Here is a 26,019-nt window from a genome sequence, read left to right as displayed (position 1 = left end):
AGAACTACTGACACGTATGCACCTCACAGGTTTCAAACCTTACGTAGCATAAATCTTTATTAGTAGGCAATATAGGAATCATTGGGGCTGTTACGGAGGTTTTGTGGAGCTGCCTTGCAGAACCCGAGAGGTAATCTTATCAGCATTCTTGTGGGGCTGCTCTTGTTCAAGTGCATTACTTTATAGCTTTATAGAGCGTCTGGGACACACAGACGGACACGGGTTTGTGCTGTTTCCCTTTCTTTGTATGCTAACTGGAATGTTATGCATTGACCCATTTCGTTCTCATTGATTCAGGTTTGGATGATTCGGGCTCTTTAAATAGCCACTGTATCTGTGTCTTATTTTCTTAAACCTGGTCACGCGTTTTTATACGGGCATTCTCTTCAACCTCTTGGATACAGGAATCGTGGGTTTGATTCCCACTCAGGGCGGGGAATGGACGTATGCATGTTTATATGTTTATTTTCCGTAGGGCCTGATCCCTTTAATTGTTCTTATGTTTTTGGTAGTACACAACAATGGGGTACGCGGTAGCATAGTTGGTTGAGGCATTATGCTACAAGCCGGAAGGTCGCGGCTACGAGTCCCGATGAGGTGGATTCTCTTCCAGTTGACCTAATCCTTCCAGCCGCTGTATGGCCCTGGGGTCGATTCAGCCTCTGACAGAAATGAGTACCAGGAATTTTGTTGGGGGTGAAGGGCGGCCGTCCGGCGCGTAAGGCTGACAACCTTACGTTCATCTGTGAGCCGATTGTTTACGTAATGTGGGACCCTCAACCTCTCACAACCCTGTGGGCCTTCACGGCCTGTTACAGTAATAGCTTTATCTTTATATTAACCTAGGACAGAAGAATGCATATTACATGGCACATAACTCTGTGTACCATGAACCACTTTTCTCCGCAGTTTGCTTGTGCAGGGCATTCCTGCTTTGCTACCAGTCCGTCATGCCCACCACATAATCTTGACCACTGATCACACCTGTTGGTACTTACGACCTTGAACATTTTTTTTTCCTGTCGTACTGATGTGCAGTGATTATTTTATGTGCTATATTTCATTTTTGTTCTAAGACAAGCCTTTTAATCATTTTAGCAGTCGGCCCCTCCTTTTTTTTTCTTTTTTTAAGAATGTTGTTAAACATATGGAACACTAATTCATGTTAGAAATGTTTTCATGTACGTACCCTTTTCCACCAGAGATGTTAAGTAAATCAACCTAGTGATTTATATGGCATTGTACGAGTCACTTCTTTCGCTCTGTTGAAATTTAATTTATGAGTGAAATCATAAAAAGAAGCATTTGAGACTCAAAAGGGAGCAGTTAAAATTCTTCTTTTTATTTCGTTTTTGTAGAAAGGCGGTGTTTTGTAAATATGAGAATTACGTAGCGAACTGAATAAAATTGGCTAATGTGTATTTTGAGCGCAGCGAATGTTTGTAATTCGATTGTCTGCTGGTTTTTCCTATGCTTCCCCTCATTGAAATCATGTCTCTTAACGCCGGTCCATATCTTTTGTGTAAATTGTTGTAAGATAAGAAAACAGAATGACAAAACAAACTCCATAGTCTTAGTCCGAAAGCGAACTATACCGACCGAGCGACCGCCGCTTGCCGGCGAAGTTAGTGCCACCTTTAGCGGATAGAGGGTGTCGCGTCGTCAGCGCAACGGTTCCCCGCGGCCGTTAATCTCGGTTTTCTAGACCGGAGCAGCTATTTACTTGAAATAGCTCCTCAATTATCCTCACGGGGCTCAATTGACCCCGTTCCAGACCCACTACTTCTCAGAAAATCTGGTAGCGCCGGGAATCGAACCCGTACCTCTGGATCAGAGAATAATATGGCAAAAAGAAAAGCATACAAAACTGCAGAATTGAAAAGTAGCCTTTCGCGCGTCTTTTCACTCACTCACCTCACGAACACTCATACGCGTACACACGCACTATACAGCGGATGGAGTCATCAGGCTATTATGGGTGGACTATGTTGAAACATGGCTGGAAATTAAATTAGACCATTCCTACTGAATTTACAAATGTTGATTTTTTTTTGCGTTGCCTTTATCGCAGAAATCGAGGAAATCTGAAACCCATACTAACATATTGTGATTGATTCTTACGGCGTGTAATTAATGTTCTCTATAATTCTTCCGTTTTCCATCAGCGTCTCCGTCCCCTGGAAGTAATAATGAACAATTGTCTCGCCACTCTGTCTTGCCACCTAACAGTTCGAGGACGTTTGTTTGCGTAACACAGGGACTGACATCTGTTGAGACCGATAAATCGTTTCAGTATGCCGAAATCCAAAGACTTAGAAGCTTATGTTGTAATCCGTAGAGAGGGGAAGTTGTCGGTATTGAGAATTATTAGTTTTGCAGTTAAACGTGAATACTGTCTGTGCTATGTACAAAAACATCTGGGGTAAGTTCGAGTTAAGTGAGAATTTTGAATAGAGAAGTTTTGTGCTTTATAGCAGTGGTTCTCACGTGTGATTACCTTGGGGGGTGGGGGCTCTAAGAGGCAGAGGGCGATGGAGGTGAGCCCCTCCTTGTGCGTTTGCTTGGTTACTGTTGAAGTGACTTTAAACCAAACATTAAAAAATTACTAACAGTGAAGTAGTTACTAAATGTGTTATCATATTGTTATTATCTTCCTTACTGGGATGTGCAAACCGCAATTCTGCACAAGGTGAAAGGTGTGACGCGAACTTTTACCTGTTGTAAGAAATTAATTGTCGAATTTTATTCGTTTTATTTTATCCCGGTTACCGTGTTTCATATGCTTGTATTTTATTCTCAGCCACTGCACTGATTGAATAAGATGATGCTTTGTAAGATTTGAGGCTTTCACGGCGGTGACTATGAAGAAAGCAGTTCTCTGGGATTTGGCACCGTGTATATGTGGTGTTAACCGACGTTTCGGATGAACGTATCGCCTCCATCTTCAGGGTAGAAGAAGAGACCGTGAGAACCGGTAAAAGCAGTCTGCTTTTACCGGTTCTCACGGTCTCTTCGCTTGCAGATTTCTTATATTTTTTTCTTCTACCCTGAAGATGGATGCGATACGTTCCTCCGAAACGTCGGTTAACACCACATATACACGGTGCGAAATCCCAGAAAACTGCCTTCTTCAAGATGATGCTTGTTTATTCTTTATTCCATGCTGTGATTTTTTATGTACAGTAATGTTGTATTCTAGTTAGTTATTTAGAGAGGGTGGGTTTCCCCATGCACCGCGACCAGTTTGATCTATTGTGCTTCCCTCTATGATATTCTACCAGTCTCTTTACCCTACCGATAAATGGTGCGTACCATCAGTCCCGCCAAGCAAGCGAGTTCGGTCAATTGCTTAGCGGTGTCTATAATGCTTCCCCCATCTATCAGAGGCCTTAGAGACTATTGTTGGGCGGGAAACGTCCTGGAATTTGGCTCAGTGATCCCCTTCGGGTATATGAGGTTCTTTTACGTGCCGTAAAGTTACGACACGGGACACACAGCTTAAAGTCCCTCCCGGAGGACTTGTTCCCTGAATTTTTCCGCCCATAAAAATTCGACCACCTCGCGTACCACGAGTCATGAGGTGGGAACGTTACCTCTAGACTACGGAGGCCGCTTGTTGTATTCTAAGAAATTAAACGTAAATTATTTACTCACAGTTGTTATATCAAAGTTTTCATTATTGATTTATTTTTATTTTTCTCGCATCTACGCAGCTTCTTTGATATGCTTGCCGCATGTTCTGTGTACGTGCTTTTCCCTAAAACAGCAGGGATTAGCATGGGTTTTACTGTCTTTTATAACGCTGTTTCGGTATTTGCCCCTGTTTGTTAGAAGTTAGAGCTTCTTCAACTTTTGACTTTCTTCCTGTAACGATGCACCCACCGATTGTTGGACTTCATTTAAAATTATAAATATTTCAAAAATAAGTCGGTATAGTGTCACTTCTTCCGTTTGAAGAGTTGAGATCCCGCGTTTTGCAATTGTTTCAGTTCTATCACAGCTATGCTCTGAAGTAGTTCGCAAATTTTGGTTGCTAGTTAGAGAATTACAGATGGGTCCTTTGAGATGTCCCCGACAGTATGGCGACTTGCTGACGGCAATAAAGTGGTGACGGACACAATTAAAGAACATTTAGAAATGCTGCAGCAGAAATTTAATAAGTATTTTGGAGAGAATGTACAAGATTTCGACTGGGTTCGTGATCCATTCGTTGCGAATTCAGAACATCTTCCGATTAATATACAAGAGGAACTCGCAGATTTAAAAGCAGACAGAACATTGAAACTAACACTTCTCGAAGTGCCTTTGGATACGTTTTGGTTGGCAATAAGGAGTGGATACCCGGCTCCGAGATGGCAGTTAATGTGTTATTGCCATTTTCAGCTACATATTTGTGTGAACAGGGCTTCTCGACGGTAACTGAAATTAAGACATCAAAGAGGGAGCGGCTCAAATCCATCGATGAAGAAATGAGACTTGCGTTGTCAACGATTCCACCACGGATCAGTCGCCTGTGCGCAGCTACGCAGGCGCAAGTATCATATTGAGGCTATGAGTAGAATTACTGTATTTACTTTAATAGCAATAGAAGCGTATTTTCTGCACTCTACAGTGAATTAAAGTTCATTAATTGTTAATGAATGCACGAGTCGATTTCTGTTTAATGATAATAAACTAACAGTATAATAATATTATAGTAATAAGTTGATCACGTTACGTATTTATATTAATTGTCTGATATCATGCGTTTTTTGAAAGGAATAACATTTTGGTGTGCCATGTTGAGTCATGGGTACTTCATGGTGTGCCGCGAGTAGAAAAAGGTTGCGGAACACTGGTGTAGGGCAAGGGGCACTTGGGTTGAGTTTGGGGACCATTGCTTCATATTGACACTTATTTCCGGGAATGTTTAATTGTACATCGACATTTGCTGCTGTATTTAGAGAACTTTCCTTCTGAAACTAGCATATCCCCCCTTTGGGCTTTCCTTGGAGTAGCTAGCTCAGCAAAGCGACTGTTATGGGTTGGAATATATAGTCGATTCCATCAAGAATAGATTTCTTATTCTCACTACCCGTGCAGATCGGCTCCGTGTGTATGTGGCTAGCAGGAGCTTATTCTCCGAAGCAAACCAACCGATATGCGTGAAGCTGTCCTTCATCTCCCCCTATACCAGTAGTTCTCAACCGTTGTGAGACCGCGGCACTGTAATTTTGTTTTTTATAAGACTAGGGGCCGTTACCGGGCCGCGGCCCGGCGGTTGAGGAACACTGGTCTGTACTCCTTCATGGTGTGGTGTTTAAGTACAATGAATAACTTTACTTTTCTTTCACTTCTTTGTGTCATGTTATTTGTACGGAAGTTTGGTAAAAGAGGTAAAGCTATGCTCTGTAACAGGCCGTGGAGCCCATAAGGTTGTGAGACGTCGAGGCCTCCACATTTTCTAGACAGTCAGCTCACAGATGGCGCTAAGGTTGTCGGTCTAACGCGCCGGCTGCCCTTTACCCCCAAGAATATTCCTGGTACTCATTTCTGTTAGGGGCTGAGTCGACCCCAGGGCCATCGTGCGGCTGGAAGGATTAGGTCAGTTCAAAAAATCCAGTGATCTAATCGGGAATCATACCTGTGACCTTCCGTCTTGTAGCACAGTGCTTCAACTTACATGTTCGTTAAAGCGGCCTCCGTAGTCTAGAGGTAACGTTCCCACCTCATGACTCGTGGTAACGCGGGTTCAAATGCCCGGCGGAGGTCGTCGAATTTTTAAGGGCGGAAAAATTCAGGGAACAAGTCCTCCGGGAGGGACTTTAAGCTGTGTGTCCCGTGTCGTAACTTTACGGCACGTAAAAGAACCTCATATCCCCAAAGGGGATCACTGAGCCAAATTCCAGGACGTTTCCCGCCCAACAATAGTTTCTAAGGCCTCTGATAGATGGGGNCACACCCCCCCCCCCTCGGCACTGCAGTTGCTTCCGACAGTTGGAAATAAGTCACGAAAGAATTGACTACCTCCTTTCTAAGCATCCTTCCGGCGTAGTTGGTTGAGGCCCTATGCTACAAGCCCAAAGGTCGCGGGTTAGAGTCCAGATGAGATGGATTTTTTCAATTGACCTAACCCTTCCAGCCGCACTGTGTCCCTATGTCGGACTCAGCCTCTAACAGAAATGAGTACCAGGAATTTTCCTGGGGGTGAAGGGCGGCCGGCGCGTAAGGCTGACAACATTACCACCGTCTTTGAGCCGACTTTATAGAAAATGTGGGTGCCTTGACGTCTGACAATTTTATGGGTCTCCACGGCCTGTTACAGGGACAGCTTTTTACAATTTTAGGTTTCTCGAATGTATTAGTTTTCTTTTATCTGAAATTTTCGCGTCGTTCTTTGTTCGTGGCCGTTGTCACTGTCTGTTTTATCCTTCAGATGATTTGCGTAGATGTGCAGTCACGTCTTAGGATTATTGCCTGGCTTTTCCTTGATTTTAGTATGCGGATGACCGCAATCCAGTATCTGAAACGTGACTGCGCTTGTGATCCGAGCATCAGAAGAGAGGATACACACTGAGAGCTTCTGCCCCGTTTGTGAGTCCTTGCTCCCACTCGGAGAAGTTGCCAGCCATCCAAGTGACATTTCGTAACAAAGAAAGGAGATATACTAAAGGTCAATTTTTGAAACACGACACATCAGTGGTTTTTTACCTTCTCTTACATCCAGGTTCCTCACCAACCTAAAATCTCCACTCCCTCCAAAAAATTGTGTTTCCAAATATGTATTTATTTAAATGGGGTGGTTCAGTGAAGTTATCAGCTAATGCACCGAATTGCCAGGACTTCAATCCAGGCAGGGTATTTTCTTTTTGTCGCCACGTCCAGGCCAGTTGTGGACCCCACCTAGTCGCCCATCTAATGGACACCCAAAGCTTCCCCGGGCATAAAGCGGCGGTAGCGTGGAGCTGACCACTCACCACATATATGTTCAGTGCGTGGTACTTAGGACAGACACTTTGTTTTTATTTTAATGACCCCACTAGCCAATTTTACAGTCAGCACAATCTAATTCTCACTCACCTCCAACTAGTGCTGACGTCAGGAAAACGTGGATCTATACATCAACTCCCCCATACTTCTTCATGGCATAGTGCTTAGTTACGAACGAGGACAACTTTACCTTCTTAAGAATCTAATTCTGAAACTGTGAAGGTTTTAGATGTTTCACAGGACTTCTTGAATGGGGAATTTAGCCCATTGCGAGCCCTCTACTTTTTTTTTTTAATTCTCTTAGTCCAGCTGGGTCCACTCGGCACGGCGGGCACTGATTGGCCTATTGTACCTTCCCCGACTGATTATGATGATGGAGAATTTGGTGGAATGAAGATTGACAGGGGAAACCGAAGTACTCAGGGAAAACCGTACCCCAGCGCCACTTTGTCCACCACAAATCCCACTTGAACAGACCCGAGCTCGAACCCGGGCTGCCGCGGTGGGAAGGCAGCGACTAACCGCTTGAGCTGTGGCACGGCCAAGCCCTCTACATACTCCCTTGTGAAATTCGATTCCGCGATTGGAGTGTTCGAGTAATCGAAAACGGTGCACACCTTAGATCACGTGGTTCATAAAATTTCCTGTTTTTTTTTTCTTTTCTCTTTTCAAAATTTTAGTCTTTAACGGCGTTTCACTATTGATGTTGATTCCGATCTCCAACCATGTGGATGTGGGCAGTGTTACCGACGTTTCGGAGGTACGTGCCTCTTTAGAGTCGAATCGAGTTGGACAAGGGAATATTCATGTGTTTGTTTATGGGTTTTGTCCCAACAGATCCACTGCGAATAGTGGGAGCTTGCGGCCATCTTCCCTCCGTGGGTCTCTCATACCAAAACCAATATAGGCCGTGTACACGGCAACGTTAACCATATCCAAACCTTGTAACGAATGGAGTCATATCGGCTTCCAGTTAACACTTCTGTCTGCTTCCAGAAGCCGCGAACCACCTCCGACCTGTAACCATAGCATGTGAGCCGTACAGTAAAAAATTAAAGAAGTTTCTAGACCGCAGTAGGAAGTTGAATGAGCGGCGGAAAGGGGTGGCGTGGGGGGGGGGAGCTTTGGCTCAGTTACTAAAGGTCGTGCAATGCTGGCTTCGCAGCTAGTTTTAAGAGAGAAGATACAGGGGAACAAGAAGTGAAGCTGCAGCAGCTCATGAATATTCAGGGAAGCATTGTCCGCCACTCACCCCTTCTCTTATTGCTTCCCTGCCTGGCGGTGTGGCTCGCACCCCTTCCCATACAGCTGTACTGCTTTGGCTGCATTTACCTTTCGACCCCTTGTCAGTGAGGTCGGCAAACAATTTCCTGCTACCTTAGCGTCATTAAAGTGGGGTAATACGTGACGAACCTTCTCGTATAACAAGGGATGAACAAAAGTGTCTTCCCCGTGGGATACATTTTCAAATACACTTATTTGATTGCACGTTAATAAAACGTGTATGTAGCACAAAGGAAGCTTCAAATTACCGAGTTAAGTAGCTCAGTGGTTAGGAATTATCCTTTTGTGTCCGGCTGGGCTATGAGGCCAAACGGCAGAGGGATCGGAGTTCGAGACCAATTGGGTACAAGATTTTTCTCCTGTCCAACTCGTACACATTGTTTCTTGGTCCCGTCCAGCCTCATGTCCAGTTGGTACCAAGGGTAGAATGACCAGGGCGTGAAGCTGACCACTCACAAACTAGTGCCGAGGTCAAAACGTGGAGCTATACCGCTCCCCATACGCCTTCATGGCATAGTGCTGAATTAGTTAAGCATAGGAACAACTGAAAATTATCCTTACAGGACACGTTTTGTAATCCGTGCTATTCCACAAACGTCACTTGGTATACTAAGGCAGAAAGTAACAAACAGATTGAAGAGTACGATCTTCTGGGTTGTAGCGTCCTGTAATTAGGATAGAGCCCCACGTTTCGGATGGATATATCGCCACTATCGTCAGGGTATAAGAGCAAACGTGCAGAATAAGGCGTGAAGCATAGCTGGTTTTGTGCTTGCTTCAATCCCGTTGTTGTAGACGATATGTTCCTCCGAAACGTCTGCTATCTTTGCACTACACGACGTTCCAGCACAGAAGACCGTACCCATAATAGTCGCCACCGTAAGGACATGATATCTAACAAACACGTTGTGCAAAGTGACTTATTTGCCTTTCTAAGTTCCTAAACTTGTTCTTCCTACAGTTATGCATGTAAAGGCGCTTCCACATTACTCGTGCTCATGCGAGTAATGTGGACGATATGACAAGTCACGAGACAAGCAAATTTAAAATTTTTCATTTAAAAACTATAGCCAATAAATTAAAATACGACTACAGCCTATACACACTAAGAGTAAATATACGAAGATTGACGAGCAAAAGTAAAAGCCAGACGAGTCTCCCGACGAGCACAAGCACGAGTAATGTGGACGCGCCTTAAGATTTCTGAAACTGGTGTTGGTGGATTGATGATATTGCGTGTGGGCCTTGCATGTGGCCTGTAGTCCGCAAGCGAACTATACCAACCGAGCGACCGCTGCTTGTCGGTGAAGTTAGTGCCAACTTAAGCGGATAGAGGGTGTCACGTGGTCAGCGCAACGGATCCCTACGGCCGTTAATCTCGGTTTTCTAGACTGGAGCCGCTATTTCCTTGAAATAGCTCCGCAATTAACCTCACGAGGCTGAGTGGACCCCGTTCCAGACCCATTACTTCTCAGAAAATCTGGTAGCGCCGGGAATAGAACCCTGACCTCTGGATCTGTAGGCAGGAACTCTGATCACTAGACCACATAGGCGGTCCACGATCACACTAGTTTTTGAAAATCAGTTTTAATGTTATGGTAGATTGTCATATTATCTGTTTCCTTCGGGTGTTGTATACCAGGGGGTTGATAACCCCCTCCCCGGCGAGACCTCCAGCTGAAGGACCCTCTGCCCCTAATCTCAAGGACACATCATTCCAAGGTGACGGGAACCACAGAACGTGTATGCTGAACCGTAGAGAAGGGTGGGGTTGGGGGGGGGTCACCCGTAAGAGATACTCTGAACTTCAAGGGTACGTTGGAAACCGTGAGAAATTCCATTCATGCAGTAGGCCTTGTATGGGTTAGAACATCTTTTTGCTGCAAGCACGCATGCGTGTGGCTTATTGTCCTAATTGTAGCCCCATCTCTTCGTTAAGAAAATAAAAGAATTTATGTTTGTGTGTGTGTGTGTGTTTCCTGTCCACAATTTTAAAGTTTGAGGCAGTTAACTGATATTTGCGATACTTGGTATGTACGGTTGCTGTCCCGCAGTTGTCGAAAGTTTGAGACACACTGCTTTATGTTCTGCTGTTTGTATTTGGAGGCCTTGCATTCCGCCTACCCATTGCCCGGCAGATTCTGTTAATCGCCATAAGGTTCATTATTAAGTAATTCTGAAAGGCCGCGCCATAGCTCAAGCGGTTAGTCGCTGGCTTCCCACCGCGGAGGTCCGGGTTCAATCCCGGTTCTGATCAAGAAGGATTTGTGGTGTACAAAGTGGCGCTGGTGCGGGTTTTCTCCCACTACTTCGGTTTCCCCTACCAATCTTCATTCCACCAAATTCACCGTCACCATAATCTCCCGGGGCAGGCTACAATAGGCCAATCAGTGGCCGCCGTGCCGAGTGGACCCAGTTGGACTCCAACCCCCCACATAGCGAATTAAAAAAAAATCGTGGAAGCTGAAAATTGATAACATAGACTGACGTCAAATGAATTTTGCATCCGTATTGGCAAGTGGTAGAGGAAAAGTCAGTAGGACCATTAAGGGAGTATTTAGCACCGGTCCACGGTTCGTTTCCCTGCAAGGTTAAGATTTTTCTATTCTTCACAGCTTCCACATCGGCTCTGGGGTTCACTGAGGTTCCTATTCAGTTGGGACCTAAGGGGATTTCCCCTGAGCGTGACGGCTGACCAGTCACCTCCATCTAGAGCCGAAGGCAAGAATGGTGGAGCTATACCTCTGCCTTCCCGTGTGTCTTCATGGCATAGTGCTTAATTAAACAGAGGGACTTTACCCTTTTTACCTCTAGTATGCTTGTCTGAAGATCAGATAGCCGACCAACCCTCATCAGCAGGCTTTGCAAGGAGACTTCAAAATATGAACATCTAGGTTAGGTCTCTGTTTATGTGTCTGCGCCGTTTCCTGTCATTTTACGCAGCACAGCGGTTACTTGCCGGCCGGTACATTTCTATGCTTATTCTTCTGCGCATTTCCCTTTGCGCAGGCGGTGTATCATCTGTCTTCGCTCTCTCGAATACTGGGATCGTGTATCCGAATTTCATTCAAGGCATGGATGTCTGTATTGTGTGTAGGTAGCGTCCGTGCGACTGTCTGATCCCCTTTCCAAGGAATCCTACCAACTGTATAAACAAAAAACAAACAAACTCCGTGACCTGCAGTCCGCAAGCGAACTATACCGACCGAGCGACCGCCGCTTGTCAGCGAAGTTAGTGCCAACTTTAGATGATAGAAGGTGTCGCGTGGTCAGCGCAACGGATCCCCACGGCCTTTAATCTCGGTTTTCTAGATCGGAGCCGCCATTTCCTTGAAATAGCCCCTCAATTATCCTCAAGAGGCTGAGTGAACTCCGTTTTAGACCCAGTAGTTCTCAGGAAATCTGGTAGCGCCGGGAATCGAACCCGGGAACTCTTGATCTGTAGCCAGGAACACTGACCATTAGACCACAGAGGCGGTCTTCCACAAACTGTGTATGGGATCAAGAAACTGAAAAAAGCGGCCAAGGCCCAACAACGGGCTGTAGAGCAATAATAATAATAATAATAACAACAATGTTTGTTGGAAGAAAACGCTCGTGGCCTATTTAAGTCACCGTGATGGAATTTTCGAGGCAGAACCAACGAAAATGTAAGAAGATCCCTAGCCAGTATAGCTAACCTTAGAGCGGAAACCGAACTCACAACCTCCCGAATATGGAAAAGGAACGTGAGTTTTGTCTATATAAAAAATACAACTGCCCGTTTCTCGCTGTTACAGAGCGCTCGCGTAAGTATCCAACGACCCGCTGTCAAAACAGACTCGGAAACTTCGGTATATTCATAGTCCTTTGTTCGGTGATGAATGCACGAGAGGGGGAATTCCCATTGCGAGTTTTGTCACGTGGTGCCACATAGAACATTAGGTGAAGTGTACCCTTGAAGTACTCTTAGGACCATAAAGAGAAACCGGAGAAGCTCTAAGTAAAGTTCATAATTATGCGTATATACTTACTTTACTGTTAGAGTATGTTAAGAGCCGGGGTAGCGTAGCTGCTGACTACCGGCTGAACTACCGAGGGGTCGGAGTTCAAGTCCCGGTAGGGTAAAAAATTTCGGTTCTCTATCTCATCCAGACCGGCTCTAGTGTCCTCCCATCCTTCTACTCAATGGGTACAGGAGACTGTTTCTCCGGGGTAAAGCGGCCGGGACGTGAAGCTGACCACTCGCCTCCAACCAGTGCCGAGGTCAAGAAAAGATGTGTCTATACATCCACTCTCCCATACGCCTTCATGGCGAGTGCTTAATTAGTTAAAATCAGTTAAAACTGGGGGGCACACGGTAGCGTAGTTGGTTGAGGCACTCTGCTCCAAGCCAGAAGGTCGCGGGTTCGATCCCCGATGAGCTCATTGGATTCTTAAATTGATCTAATCCTTCCATCCGCACTATGACCCTGCTGTCGTCTCAGTCTCTTAACAGAAATGAGTGCCAGGAATCTTCCTGGAGTATAAAGGTCGGCCGGCGCTAATGGCTGACAACCTTACCGCCATCTGTGAACCGATTGTCTTGAAAATGTGGGAGCCTCGACGTCTCACAACCCTATGGACCTCCACGGCCTGTTACAGGGAGAGCTTTGCCTTTTTCTCTACTCCACAGCGTTAAGATCAGTTCTGGGGGCCACCCAGCCTCTCCTGGGGCTCTTTCCCCGAAGAAACAATTGTATTTAATACAAATTAAATAATTCTTGGAAGGTTGGGTCCCTTACTACATGCAAATGAGCACAAAGCAAGGCCAGCGGTACTTAGCAGAGGACCTCTCAAGTAGCCCCTCAGGTACAGTACGGCCGAGCAGTCAAGTGAACAACCATATCGAAATAAGCTCATGCTGAGCCGCGCCATAGCTCAAGCGGTTAGTCACTGGCTTCCCACCGCGGCGGCCCGGATTGGATCCCGGGTCTGGTCAAGTGGGATTTGTGGTGGACAAAGTGGCGCGGGGGCAGGTTTCATCCGAGTACTTCGGTTTCCCCTGCCTATCTTCATTCCACCAATTGCTCCACAATCACCCTCACCTATCATCTGCGGCTGGTACAATAGGCCAGAAGTAGCCGCAGTACAAGGGACTTAGTCTCACCCCACTAGCAATAAAAAAATAAAAAAGCCAATGCTGTCTGAAACATCTTGGAGGGTACTTCATACCTTGAGTGGGCAACTCGACGGGAGAAAAGGTCTTGTGTGTTCAGAGAGATGCTGTTTGTGGTACCTTTCTAATGATATAACAGTACGCAGCCTGAAATGTTTTAAACACTGTAACATGTACTGCAGAATTTCGCCAATGACGCCTATAGTCACTAAATATAATCGCTCTAAGAAGTGCGATACGTACCTTATAGAGTTGTTCATATGCTTGTTTAAGCACTACGCCATGACATGTCGGTGGAGGGGGAGTCATTATTCCAGTTACGCGTAACCTCATCACTTGATGTAGGTTAGTGGTCAGCTTCATGCTCCAGTCGCTTTACACCGGTACCGATTGGATAGGAGGCTGGTTAGGTCCCAGAGTTAATTCGGATGTCATGAAGAAGAGAAAAGTTTTTTGCCTCTGCCACGAATCGAACCTCGATTACTCGGTCGTCCGGCCCGTAGCCTAGTCAGTATCATACGTTACGTTATATACAAAAAAGAAATCCGTGGCTTTAGTCCGTAAGCGAACTATACCGACCGAGCAAGCGCCGCTTGTCGGCGAAGTTAGTGCCAACTTTAGCAGACAGGGTGTCGCGTGGTCAACGCAACGGATTTCCACGGCCGTTAATCTCTGTCTTGTAGACCGGAGTCGCTATTTTTCAAGTAAAGTATCTCAATTATCCACACGAAGCTGAGGGTACCCCGTTCCAGACCCACTTCTTCTCAGAAAAATGTGGTAGCGCAGGGAATCGAACCCGGACTTCTGGATCTGTAGCCAAGACCTCTGACCACTAGACCACAGAGGCGGTCATATCGTTGCATATTAATCTTCACAGGGGCGGACAATTAATGCATACGTGTTTAATTTGTGTGTGTGTGTGTTTGAAAACGTTAAAACGATTGCTTTTCGGCATTTACAGTTCATGAACACATAATATTAACGTTTGCGGTCTAAGTAACTCGTAAAGCGAAAACTGAAACTGCTTAGGAGCTTCATATTAACACGGAAGAGTTGTGAGTAGCATCTGTAGAACGGTAAACATATGCACCACGCTTTAGTTTTAGCTTCTAAAGACTGCTTTTTTCCTACAGCGCTTATTTTTTTTTCGTTTCGCAAGATTCTCACCGTGTACACCGATTATTTCTCTAACTCCGTGGAGGTGAGCCCTGTTGAGGAACCTCACGTTCCTCGGCTACGCAAGAAAGCCCTAACATTTTATGGAACCGCAAGGTTCATTGCCGTGTTCACAAGAGCCCTCTGTTTTGAGCCTGATAAGTCCAAACGAAACCGCTCCATCCTATTTATCTAAGACCAATTTTAATAATATCCTCCCACCTACGTCAGGGACTTCCTAGTGGCCTCTTTCATTCTCGCTTTCCCGCAAAATCCTGTATATATATTTCGTTTCGTCCCATGCGTGCTAGATACCCTGCCTATCTCATCTTTCTCGACCTCCGAATTATAAGTAGCAAGGAGTACAAATTGTGAAGCTCCTAATTATGTAATTTCCTCCAATCTCGTATTATTTTATAACTTCTTCGGTGTAGATGTTCTCGGCTTCCTGTGCTGAAACACTCCCAGTCTGTTGCTTCCTTGATGTCAGAAAGTTTCATGCCCATACGAAACCACAGGCAAAACTGTAGATTCGTAAATTCTAAGTTTTATGTTTTCAGGCAGCAGGAACGAAGACAGTTGGTTCCGGATTGAGTGGTAGCAAGCATTCCCCCATTTTAATCTCATCTTAATTTCCTCCTGAGGCAAATCCGATTACTTTCGTAAATGTCGTTACTGGTTTATCTTTTTAATGAAGACGCTTTATGTTTCCTGTGAGGTAGGAACTGAATTCTTAAGTCTTCTTCAGATGAATTCCATGTTTGAAAGGGTTACGCCTGATAAAAATTGTATATTGTTGCAGCCCCAGCAACACCGCACTCAGCTCGTTGGACCACCTGAAGGAGTACTTGCAGACGCAAGGCACGTGCAAATGTGGGCTGGAGTGTCCACTCAAGTGTGACACTGTCTTCAACTTCGACCCCAAGGTAAGCTCAACAAGTTAATCATTAGGATTGTACAGTAGAAGCAAGTACTGTTGTAACTGGAGGCCGCGAAGAGTTATCATGCCTGTCTCGAATGTGGGAAGTGTTCTGCTCCTATCCCGATATGCCTCCTTTTTGAGTAACTGAAGAAGTTCCTTTAGCGTCTCTCGCTTCTTACGGAATTTCCTGTGGTACAGGGTATCCGTTGGAGCCGGAATAACTTAGTTGGTATAGCTACGGGCTGGACGACCTGGGGGTCGGAGTTAGAGTCTCTGTAGGGTCAAGAATTTTCTCTTCTCCACGTCGTCCAGACGGACTCTTTCCCCGGGGGTAAAGTGGCCGGTGCGTGAAGTTGACCAGTCAAGTCCAACTGTGCTGAGGTCAAGAAAATTTGGATCTGTACATCCACTCCCGCTTACGCTTTCATGGCGTAGTGCTTAATTACAGTAAAACTTGGTTATAGCAACATCGGTTTCTGCGACACCTTGTCTATTGCGTCAAATATTCAATGGTACGAACTAATTCCTCATAAAGTAACGGTTTTTATACCTTGCTTAGTACGACATGCACAAATGCATCAACCTCGTATGTAACGTCATTTTCATTCCTGAATTTCTCTGATATCTAGGGAAAGTCGATGTGTCTGCCCACCCTCACTTTCTCTACTTGCTGACGTGACTGTCCTGGAAGAATACGACCGCGGGCTGCAAGAGGAGCGTGGGTTTTATGCGAAAACAAGGGTGTGGGGTGGGACTGCGTGAATAGTGCAAGAGGACGCGGCAGGTTGTTAACTGCATTCCTTTCCTAGAATCTCGTCTAACAGGACCTCACATTGTCTACTTACCCTATAGTGTTCCTGCCTAAACCCAGAGAAGTGCAGTAGCGAAAACATGGCAATGAAAAGGAAAGTTTTAAGCATTGAAGAGAAAGGTAAAGTGATTCGTGAAATATGGTGTGTATTGTCAGTGAAAAGCGCTGTAATATGTCTTTGATATTACACATTAGGGCAATTCCACGTTAATGTTACGTTAGTCTGTACTTAACTACGTATTTCACTAAAAAATGCAACATTTTAACTCGGTTTTTGGTAGATTTTTACGTGACTAACATAAGGCTACTGTGGAAGTGCCCTTTTCGGTTACAACGACATTCGTTTATAACGACACTATTTTTAGGTCCCTTTGATGACGTTATAACCAAGTTCTACTGTAGTTAAGCACAGGCATAACAGGGTTTCCGTTAAGAGATTACCGGTATTTCATATTTTCGGTAGAATTTAATGCCGTAAGGTAGAAGAAGAACACACATTGTTACGATACCTCGCATAGTTCGTGTAATCGGTGCCGCCAATATCCCGGACTAGTGGAGGAACTAAAATCATAATTGGTTCCAAATATATCTACGTTTTTCAATAAATAAAACTCGATTAATAATTTAAAATGTCTATATTAGAAATAATTTTAAGAAATTCATGTTTTTCGCAATTCATTTTTTAGTCTCTAAAAATTGCAATATTGATGTCTGCACATACATTTCTTTGTAGCAACGAATTGCATTGTTTATCGTTCGGTGAATTGTAAGGCTACGTTCAATATTGGGATCAACTTCCATAGTATGCTCTGACAAGGTTTCAACGATTCCAATAATTTTTTTTATAGTTGTTCAGCTGTTAATTCTCGTGCAGGCCCTTCAACACAGTCGTCGTTGTCCTCCCGTTTTTCATAAGCCCATTGTTCATATGTTTCATTATCTACTTCATTAGTGTTCGATTTGATGCACTCAGTTACGTTGACGGAATCTAAAGGTTCGGCCACACAGAGCGCTACATACGCGACGCATGCTACGTACGCTATGTTCGCTATACGAACAGAAAAATATCTCCCTTTATTGCCAATGTGACTGGCCACACAGACTTCCGTACGCTACGTACGCTGTTCCCTATATTAGCTGCGTCGCAGAGTGTACAAAGCGTACGTAGCATACATAACGAACATAGCGTAGCGCTCTGTGTGGCCGAATCTTGACTCGTTGAAACCAAGTTGCTGTCCCGTTTCTACTGTGTTATTAGTGACTTCAGCAAAATGAGTTTCAAAACCAATGAAATCATTTGCACAATGAGGTATGATATGTTTCCATACTGCCCTCATATTGCTTGCCGTTAATTCATGCCATGCTTCGTCTATATTTTCGTTAACGCTTCTGATGTAGCTCTTCCAAAATTCCGTTAAAGTAGTGCTCCCCCCGCCTCCTCCAGCGATAGCTGTCGGAGCTCAGGCACGAACGACCCGAGCATAGGTACACACATATACAACGGGGAAACCCAGAAAAATTTGAACTATGTATCGTATCGCATAACTTTAAAACTACATAAAAATAAACCGCGCAAAAAGAGGCTTCACTGTATAAAGGGAAGAAACCGATCATTTATGTATTAAAAATAATTTTGGTATACTAATTTTTTAGAATTTATTTTTAATTTGCTATATTAAAATTTAGTTTGTTTTGAAATGTTCAAACCGGACTGTAGTGAATCCGGACTATGCGAGGTATTGCTGTAGTATACTATTATTGGGAGGTACAATATTTTTACAGGGCAGTGGGCTCTGCTTCTAGCTCGTCATACGTCGAACCTGTGAATCCTATATTGCCAGCATAACGTGGGTAATTATAACCGTAGATACCAGTATTCTTTCCTGTAATAATTATATTGACTTCGCTTTTTGATGATATGGCGTTTTAATTTCAGAATACTGAGCGTAGGTGGGAGAATAATATTGTGACATATAGGTCCATTGATAGGCAACGACTCGGTAGACACATTCTCGCCGAAGTGTACGCGCGCAACAATAGGACGTCAATTGCTAGGCAACGGATTAGTAAGCAAGCTGTGTTTTCTGTGTGGTCCTTTCCTAGGGGTTATGAAGGGACGAAGAAAGTCGGTTGATTTAGTTGTCGAGGATTGGGTCGAGCTCTGGAGATCGCAGTCGAAGGTGATATGAATTAGACCTGCAGAGAAGACTTCATATGTCATTTGAAGTGAAAGTGATTCGGTTATAAATCCGTTGCCAGGATACGACAAATGAAGACTGAGAACACTAGTGTGTATGTGTGTGTAACGGTGAACTTTTAAAGTGTGTAAATCAGCGACAGCGCTATAATTCCCTGTAATTCCGAGCTGTGAATGTATAAGGTGCAATAAATACAATCATCCAATCAAAAACCCGCCGTATAAGTCACGCGCACACACCTACACGTCTGAAGAAAATGATACGTGACTTTATAGGCTGGATTCATGTGACTTAGGGTAAAGTGGCGGGCTAAAATCTTCTAGTTCCATAAAACTTAAGAGAATTTGACTGTGTGGGAAAGTGTTCTGCTCTGTGCACTTTGTCGTTCACATAATTAAATCTAATGGTTGAGCTAGGGTGAACGGTCGGTCCTCCTTTGTCCGGAAATCTGGCCATTCAGTGACCGCCACACAACGCCACCGAAATGTGTGTATCTGGGATATGTTAGCACGCCATTAAGCCGTGGAAGGAACGTTAAGTTCTCAACAGGTGCAAATACACATTACGTCTGTTGTTTATTCCACCTCCCCCTCCTTGCGAATAAAGGCGAGTGCTGGTCAGTGCCAGGCACGCATGCGCTGTAGTAGACATTTGATGGTTGTGTTGGAGTCCTATGCTGCGTTTACATCCTACGTTACTCTGGCTGGCGTAACGCTAACGCTCGTAACTAACATTTGAGAGGTGTTCTCTTCGAATTCCTGGCGAGATACACCTCTCATAAAGGCTACGGGCTGGACGAACGAGGTGTCGGAGTTCGTGTCCCGGTAGGATCAAGAATTTTCTCAACATCTTCCAGGGGTCCACCCAACCTCCAACCGCGAGCTCGTTCCCCGTGGGTAAATCGGCTGGAGAGTAAAGCTGACCACTTACCTCCAGCTAGTACCGAGGTCAAGAAAGTTTGGACGTATACATCTCCCCCATACGCCTTCATAGCGTAGTGCTTAATTAGTTAAGCACAAGGAGAACTTTACTTACTTTTTACCACGTCTCATAAAGTTTCACATGGTTTCCCTCAGTTCACGTAGGGACGTCGGGGTTTTACCAGGCTATAACCGCTTCCTTACAGGTCTTTTCCTGTGCGTCGTCATTACATTCGACGCTATTGGCAGCATTGTAAAACAGCGTCAGAAGAGCTGAGTTAACGATTGGATGTATGACGGCGTGTGAAGGGAGTCCGTACTGAAGTAGAGCATCAGAAGTAAAGAAAGTGTTTACTTTTAATCTTGCAATTTTTGTTGTTTTATCTGATCATGTTCATTAGATATTGTCGCGTATCGGGCGTATATCGCGACAAATAACTTCACGCTGTATTTGATGTAGCGAATTTTATTTCACATCCGCTCTCACAATCACCCAAATTACAATCTGACGATTACTGCTATCTGCAGTATCACAATTAGTACACTGAAAAATGCCACAATACAACTGACTAGTTGCTGGCTAACTCGGCGGTAGCTCCAGGACTCGCTGACTGACTCAGTACAACTCGACTCGGCGACTGTTACAGTACAACTGACGGTGAATAGCCTTCGCTGCTCCCTATGTAGCCTCGATCGGACAATACGGCCACGTAATAGGCACCCTTGTTGCTATCCACGCTGTCCGGTTACGTCACCGCTGTTGATTCGCCTTGCATAGTTACCCGGTTACGGGGCTCGGCTATCTTCGGCTCCGCTCGTGACGTCACCGCGCATAGCTGCCAGGATGCGGGGTGATTACTCGCCTATTACGCGAGCCTTACGTTACCGCTGAGGGGTGGGAGGGGAGCGCTGACTCACCCGCCGCGTCACTGCTGGTGTGGGGGGTGGGCTCGGCTTTGCGCAACATGTCACAATATGTAAGTTTGAATTTTGGGTATTTTTCACACGGTCAGCCCCGGTCTTTGTACGTAATACTCGCAGGAAGGTAAAGAGATTGAATTATAATTAAGTTTGTGTCCTACGCTTTGACATTATTTATGTTAAATTCGCCCAGAGATGTGTTAACATTTTGAAAAACTTGAGTTAATGCATCTGAGGCTTGACCTTGGAAAGTAACCTATGAAATATTGATTTGTTCTCCTGACACATCACTGTAGTGTGTTTTGTGTGCAGCCGTTCATTTTGAAGGATAATAGAACTCTGAAAAGGTCAGAGTGGTACTACAAAATGAAAATGTAATGTTCATTTTGTGATTGCAGCTGTATACGCGTGTATTACTGCGAAAATGAATGCAGACCGTTTTGACTTCTGTGCAGGCCTGAAGTATAGTACTGTATATATATATTTTTTTATTGTTGCTAGTGGGGTGGGACTAAGTCCCTTCTACTGCGGCCACTTCTGGCCTATTGTATCAGCCCCAAATGATAGGTGAGGGTGATTGTGGAGCAATTGGTGGAATGGAGATTGGCAAGGGAAACCGAAGTACTCGGAGAAAACCTGTCCCAACGTCGCTTTGTTCACCACAAATCCCACTTGACCAGACCCCGGGATCGAACCCGGGCCGCCGCAGTGGGAAGCCAGTGACTAACCGCTTGAGCTGTGGCGCGGCCAATATATGCTGAGGTTAAACCAAGCGCTAACTTGTCCGACTTGTATTCGAGAGGAAACGTTTCCGGTGTCGATAAGGGTCATCGGCTGTACCAGCAGGTTCTTCGTAATTTTCCTCCGCCCGTCGAATCGGATGCCGATACGGTACCTTAAAATAGACCACGACCAGTTCTTCCCAGTTTCACTCTACATAAATGTCCTCATCTCATTCAGCGCTAAATAACCAGTTGATACAACATCGCGAAATATTAATTGGTTCCTGTCACTTTAAAAGCATTGATGGTGTTTCTATTGAGAATATTGTGGCTCTAGCGCTTTCTAAACCAGGATTCAGCATGTGCTCCGTTCGAATCTAGGCGGATTACCAACTATTCTGAGTATACCTCTCTCTTGTTTCTTCAGGTTAATGCTGGATTAGTACCTCGAAACAGGTAACGGCCAAGTCCTTCCAAGTCCCTGCCTGCCCACCAGTCACGATCATCTTGAATTATATCTTGGTATATAACGCTATGTAGTCCAGTGTAATTCAGCCTGCGTTTTCAGGGAAAATATCATCACCATCTTCAGGGTCGAAGAATAAGCCATATAAGAAACCAGCATGAAGCGTACAGCAAACTTGCTTTTCGACCCTGAATGTGGAGGCGATATATTCCTCCGAAACTTCTGTTGACGTTACTGGACGAAACGACGTTATATCCCAGAAGATGCAGTCCGTATACTCACCGCTGTGATAACCTCAAATTCAGCTTGATCGTTTAACCTCTACAGTTGATATAGCGTCTCTGTATAACGCAGGAATGAACCATTGATGCTGTACATGCATATACAGTAGAGGAAAAGGCTTGATTCTCGTTTGGATTTTGAAGCGACTCCATCCGGCTCCTTACTCTGCTGTTTGTCTCCGGTTTCTAGCATTCCTGTCTGTCACCCTACCCCCTGCATTCGTTTTGCCTTTTCCTGATGCTTTTGCTTACGAGATTAAACATCAATCAGTTTGAGAGATCCGTTTCTAGCCTCTTTCTTTTACCCTCTACATCTCTTCTCCTTACGAGAACGCGGCAAGTTCCCTGAAGCGTGACGATAAAGCCTCATCTGCTTAGGCACCACCGAGTTCGTTCTTAACGTAGCTGTGTTTAGTGATACTGTTTTTGAAGTTACGCATCCTTCCCGGGAGGGGGTTACAGCGGTAGTTGGTGTTGTCATCTTAATCAGTTTACACTGAATTTGACAAAGAGATTATATTAACTGCGCTGTGTGATATTATAAAGCATGCGGCCTTCACAGGAGATCAGGTTTTTCATCACTGATTTAACTGAATTTTGATGTGATTTCTCGTCTCGTAATTTTTACCCTGTTGGGGTTACTCAACGCTGTCCTAAATTTGAATTATATGTTGAGTTTTGCTGTTATGGAATTATTATGTGATGCACGGGAGCGAACTCCACATAAGATTTTCAGGGATTTTCTGGTTTTGCCAAGCAAGAATCTTACATTAATAGGTAATTGCTTTCCTAGTGAATGTTCTTGGGCTCGTAATAATTCTGGTACCGTCATGGAGCGAAATATCTGTGCCCATAAAGGGTAAAGTTATCCCTGTAACGGGCCGTGGAGGCCCATAGGGTTGTGAGATGTTGAGTCTCCCACATTTTCTCTAGACAGTAAGGTCACAGATGGCGGTAAAGTTGTCAGCCTTACGCACCGGCCGTCCTTACCCCAAGGAAAATTCCTGGTACTCATTTCTGTTAGAGACTGAGTCGACCTCAGGGGCATAGTGCGGCTGGAAGAAATAGATCAATTGAAAAAAAAAATCCGGTGTCGTCGGGAATCGAAACTGCGACCATCCGTTTCGTAGCATAGTTCCTCAACCAAATATATAACCGCAGACTGACTGCTAACCGTTATACTGTGACCTTCAGCTAATTGGAACGGATGAAACTGCGGTTCGTGTGTCATTCCCGTATTTACCTGAAGGGACTAGGAGAACCACCAGAGGGTTCATTCATAATAGTTTTTCCCACGAGCATAGTCGAAGATATCTTCCGCAAACAAGTGAAGCATGTTAAAGCTGAGGTAACCTTAGAACCGACTGTTCGTTGGCCCGTACTTTTCTTTCTCTCTCAGTCCCTGCCAGCGATTTCTCTATAGGATATGAGGTTCTCATATAGCTGTTTCTCTCTCAGTCCCTGCCAGCGATTCTCCTCTGTAGGACCCGAGGTTCTCCTATAGCTGTTTCTCAATCCCTGCCAGCGATTTCTCCTTTGTAGGACCTGAGGTTCTCCTATAGCTGTTTCTCTCTCAGTCCCTGCCAGCGATTTCTCCTCTGTAGGATCTGAGGTTCTCCTATGGCTGTTTCTCTCTCAGTCCCTGCCAGCGATTCTCCTCTGTAGGATCTGAGGTTCTCATATAGCTGTTTCTCAGTCCCTGCCAGCGATTTCTCCTCTGTAGGACCTGAGGTTCTCCTATAGCTATTTCTCTCTCAGTCCCTGCCAGCGATTTCTCCTCTGTAGGACCTGAGGTTCTCCTATAGCTATTTCTCTCTCAGTCCCTGCCAGCGATTTCTCCTCTGTAGGACCTGAGGTTCTACAGCTGTTTCTCTCTCAGTCCCTGCCAGCGATTTCTCTTCTGTAGGACCTGAGGTTCTCCTACAGCTGTTTCTCTCTCAGTCCCTGCCAGCGATTTCTCCTCTGTAGGATCTGAGGTTCTCCTATGGCTGTTTCTCTCTCAGTCCCTGCCAGCGATTTCTCCTTGTAGGACCTGAGGTTCTCCTACAGCTGTTTCTCTCTCAATCCCTGCCAGCGATTCTCCTCTGTAGGATCTGAGGTCATATAGCTGTTTAAAAAGATTTCTGTTTTGGGAGATATTTAGCCGAATACAGCTGACGTTTTGGAAAAAATATGTCGCCTCAAGCTTAAGGATTTGAAGAATAATCTAAGCAAGAAACCATCGTGAAGCAGGTAACAAACAGAATAGACCCTGAAGATGGAGGCGATTTGTTCCTCCGAAACGTCGGTTGATTTTAAACGGACTTCACGGCGTTGTATTCCAGATAATAGGAGTTTTCGAATTCTACTCTGTCTCTTCTGGCAACTTCGTAAAGTTACTATACGCAGAAGTGAGGCACTGGGATGCAAGTCACATGAAGAGCTCCACTCATACAGTCGGAAAAAATCAATGAGTTGTGTCTGCGGCTTTTGCAAGAGTCACTTGTTTGCCGACATTTTACGAGTGATAGTATCGATTAAATGTAGAGCCATTTGCAGCTCGAACATTTTATTTGCTGGACTCTTTTGTGGCACAGCTGAGCTAATGGAACGGAAACTCCAGTTCATACATAATCAGAATTCCTTTTGAATTGTGTGTAATTTCATAGTAGATTATTTTGTTTGCGAGCTGTGTGCAAATAGCAAGCACATAGAGCCAAAATTTTCTGACACAGAAATCGTCGTCCTTCATCTCGCAGTTCTCCACGACGCCACATTTGAACGTGTTACTTATCTTCGCGTACCCCCCTCCCCCCAAAGAAGTTACTGCAGGACGCCATATGCAAACGTTGAAGCGTTGTGTAAACTGCTATTGATCCCGTTGTGGCTGCTTTTTGTCCCAGTTTCATGTCACTGTACAGGCATTCTCGACCTCCGAAGAAATTACTGGGATCTTACAAAGCTATCCCTGTAACAGGCTTTGGAGGCCCATAGAGTTGTGAGACGTCGAGGCTCCCACATTTTATAGATAATCGGCTCACAGATGGTAGTGAGATAAGGTAAAGCTATCCCTGTAACAGGCCGTGGAGTCCCATAAGGTTATGAGACGTCGGGGCTTCCACATTTTCTAGACAATCAGCTCACAGATGGCGCTGAGGTTGTAAGCCTTACCCGCCGGCCGCCCTTTACCCCCAGGAAGATTTCTGGTACACATTTCTGTTAGAGGCTTAGTCGAGCCCAGGGCCACAGTGCGGCTGAAAGGATTAGGTCATTTGAAATATCAAGTGATATCATCGGGAATTGAAACCACGACCTTCCGGCGTGTAGCATAGTGCCTCAAACAGTTACGCTACCGCGCCCCTCCGCTGGAATGTTATAAATTTTGATCTACACGAAATAGAACATAGATCATGTGATTGTATTTAAATAGTAAAGTCAGCAAAGTAGTCGATGACCAGCAATCGATTGCTACTAAGGAAAAGGAAAATTTCCCTTTACCGCCTCTCGGTGATACTGACTTTGTGGACCTCTCTTTATTTATTTGCGATTGCCATGAACTCTTCGGTGGCGTAAATGTGCTGAGAAGTTGATTACTCACTCCATCTTGTGCCAAGTGTTAGAATGCGCATAGCTTGCATAGAGGGCCTCCTACTCTGTATTCTCACTCATAAAGAACCTTTGCGTCTACATTGTCTTTTACGTTTCGGAGCTGTTAATAAGATTCTAATATTAAAAATTAAAACATTAAACGGAAGTGAACGTTTATCGATATTTGTCGATTTTATGTCTCGAATGTCTCCCTCCTTACAGGGAGGGACAGATAAATGCGTTAGACCGGGTGCAAAAGAAAGCGGCTAAATTTGCACACCATAGGAACGAATCGAACTGGGAAACCTTGACAGAGCGCAGAAAGATAGCTCGCATATGTGCTCTCTTCAAAGCATACACGGGAGAACGGGCTTGGAAGGCTATAGGTGACAGATTAGAAACACCATGCTCTCTGAGCAGGGGTGATCATGGCAAGAAAATTAGGAGTAGAAAGCAACGGACAGATATCGGGAAATACTCCTTTGTAAATAGGACCATACAGCTCTGGAACCAACTGCCTGCAGATGCTTTAGGTACTCTGTCCTGTAAACCAAGCAATTTTAGGCAAAGGGTTAGAAAAGTGATAAATGAGGCGAAGTGAAGTTGGGGTGGAAATAATTAAAAAGAAAAAAAATTGCAGTGAAGTGAAGTGAAGTGAAGTGAAGT

At 44.8% G+C, this 26,019-nt stretch overlaps 1 protein-coding gene across 2 annotated transcripts in view; it reads left to right on the top strand.

The window, feature by feature from the left end:
• LOC111870000 (mucin-12) overlaps positions 1–26,019 on the top strand; it is a 342,323-nt gene that overhangs the window by 178,524 nt on the left and 137,780 nt on the right. For both annotated transcript variants that reach the window (XM_023861920.2, XM_023861921.2), the window contains exon 3: positions 15,348–15,471. In XM_023861920.2, coding sequence (XP_023717688.1) covers positions 15,348–15,471 — 124 coding nt within the window. The remainder of the gene's footprint in view (positions 1–15,347; positions 15,472–26,019) is intronic.

The sequence above is a fragment of the Cryptotermes secundus genome, unplaced genomic scaffold, assembly GCF_002891405.2.
Source record: "Cryptotermes secundus unplaced genomic scaffold, Csec_1.0 scaffold2648, whole genome shotgun sequence".
In the NCBI taxonomy this organism is placed as follows: Eukaryota; Metazoa; Arthropoda; class Insecta; order Blattodea; family Kalotermitidae; genus Cryptotermes; species Cryptotermes secundus.
This window is presented reverse-complemented; position numbering and strand designations above follow the sequence as displayed.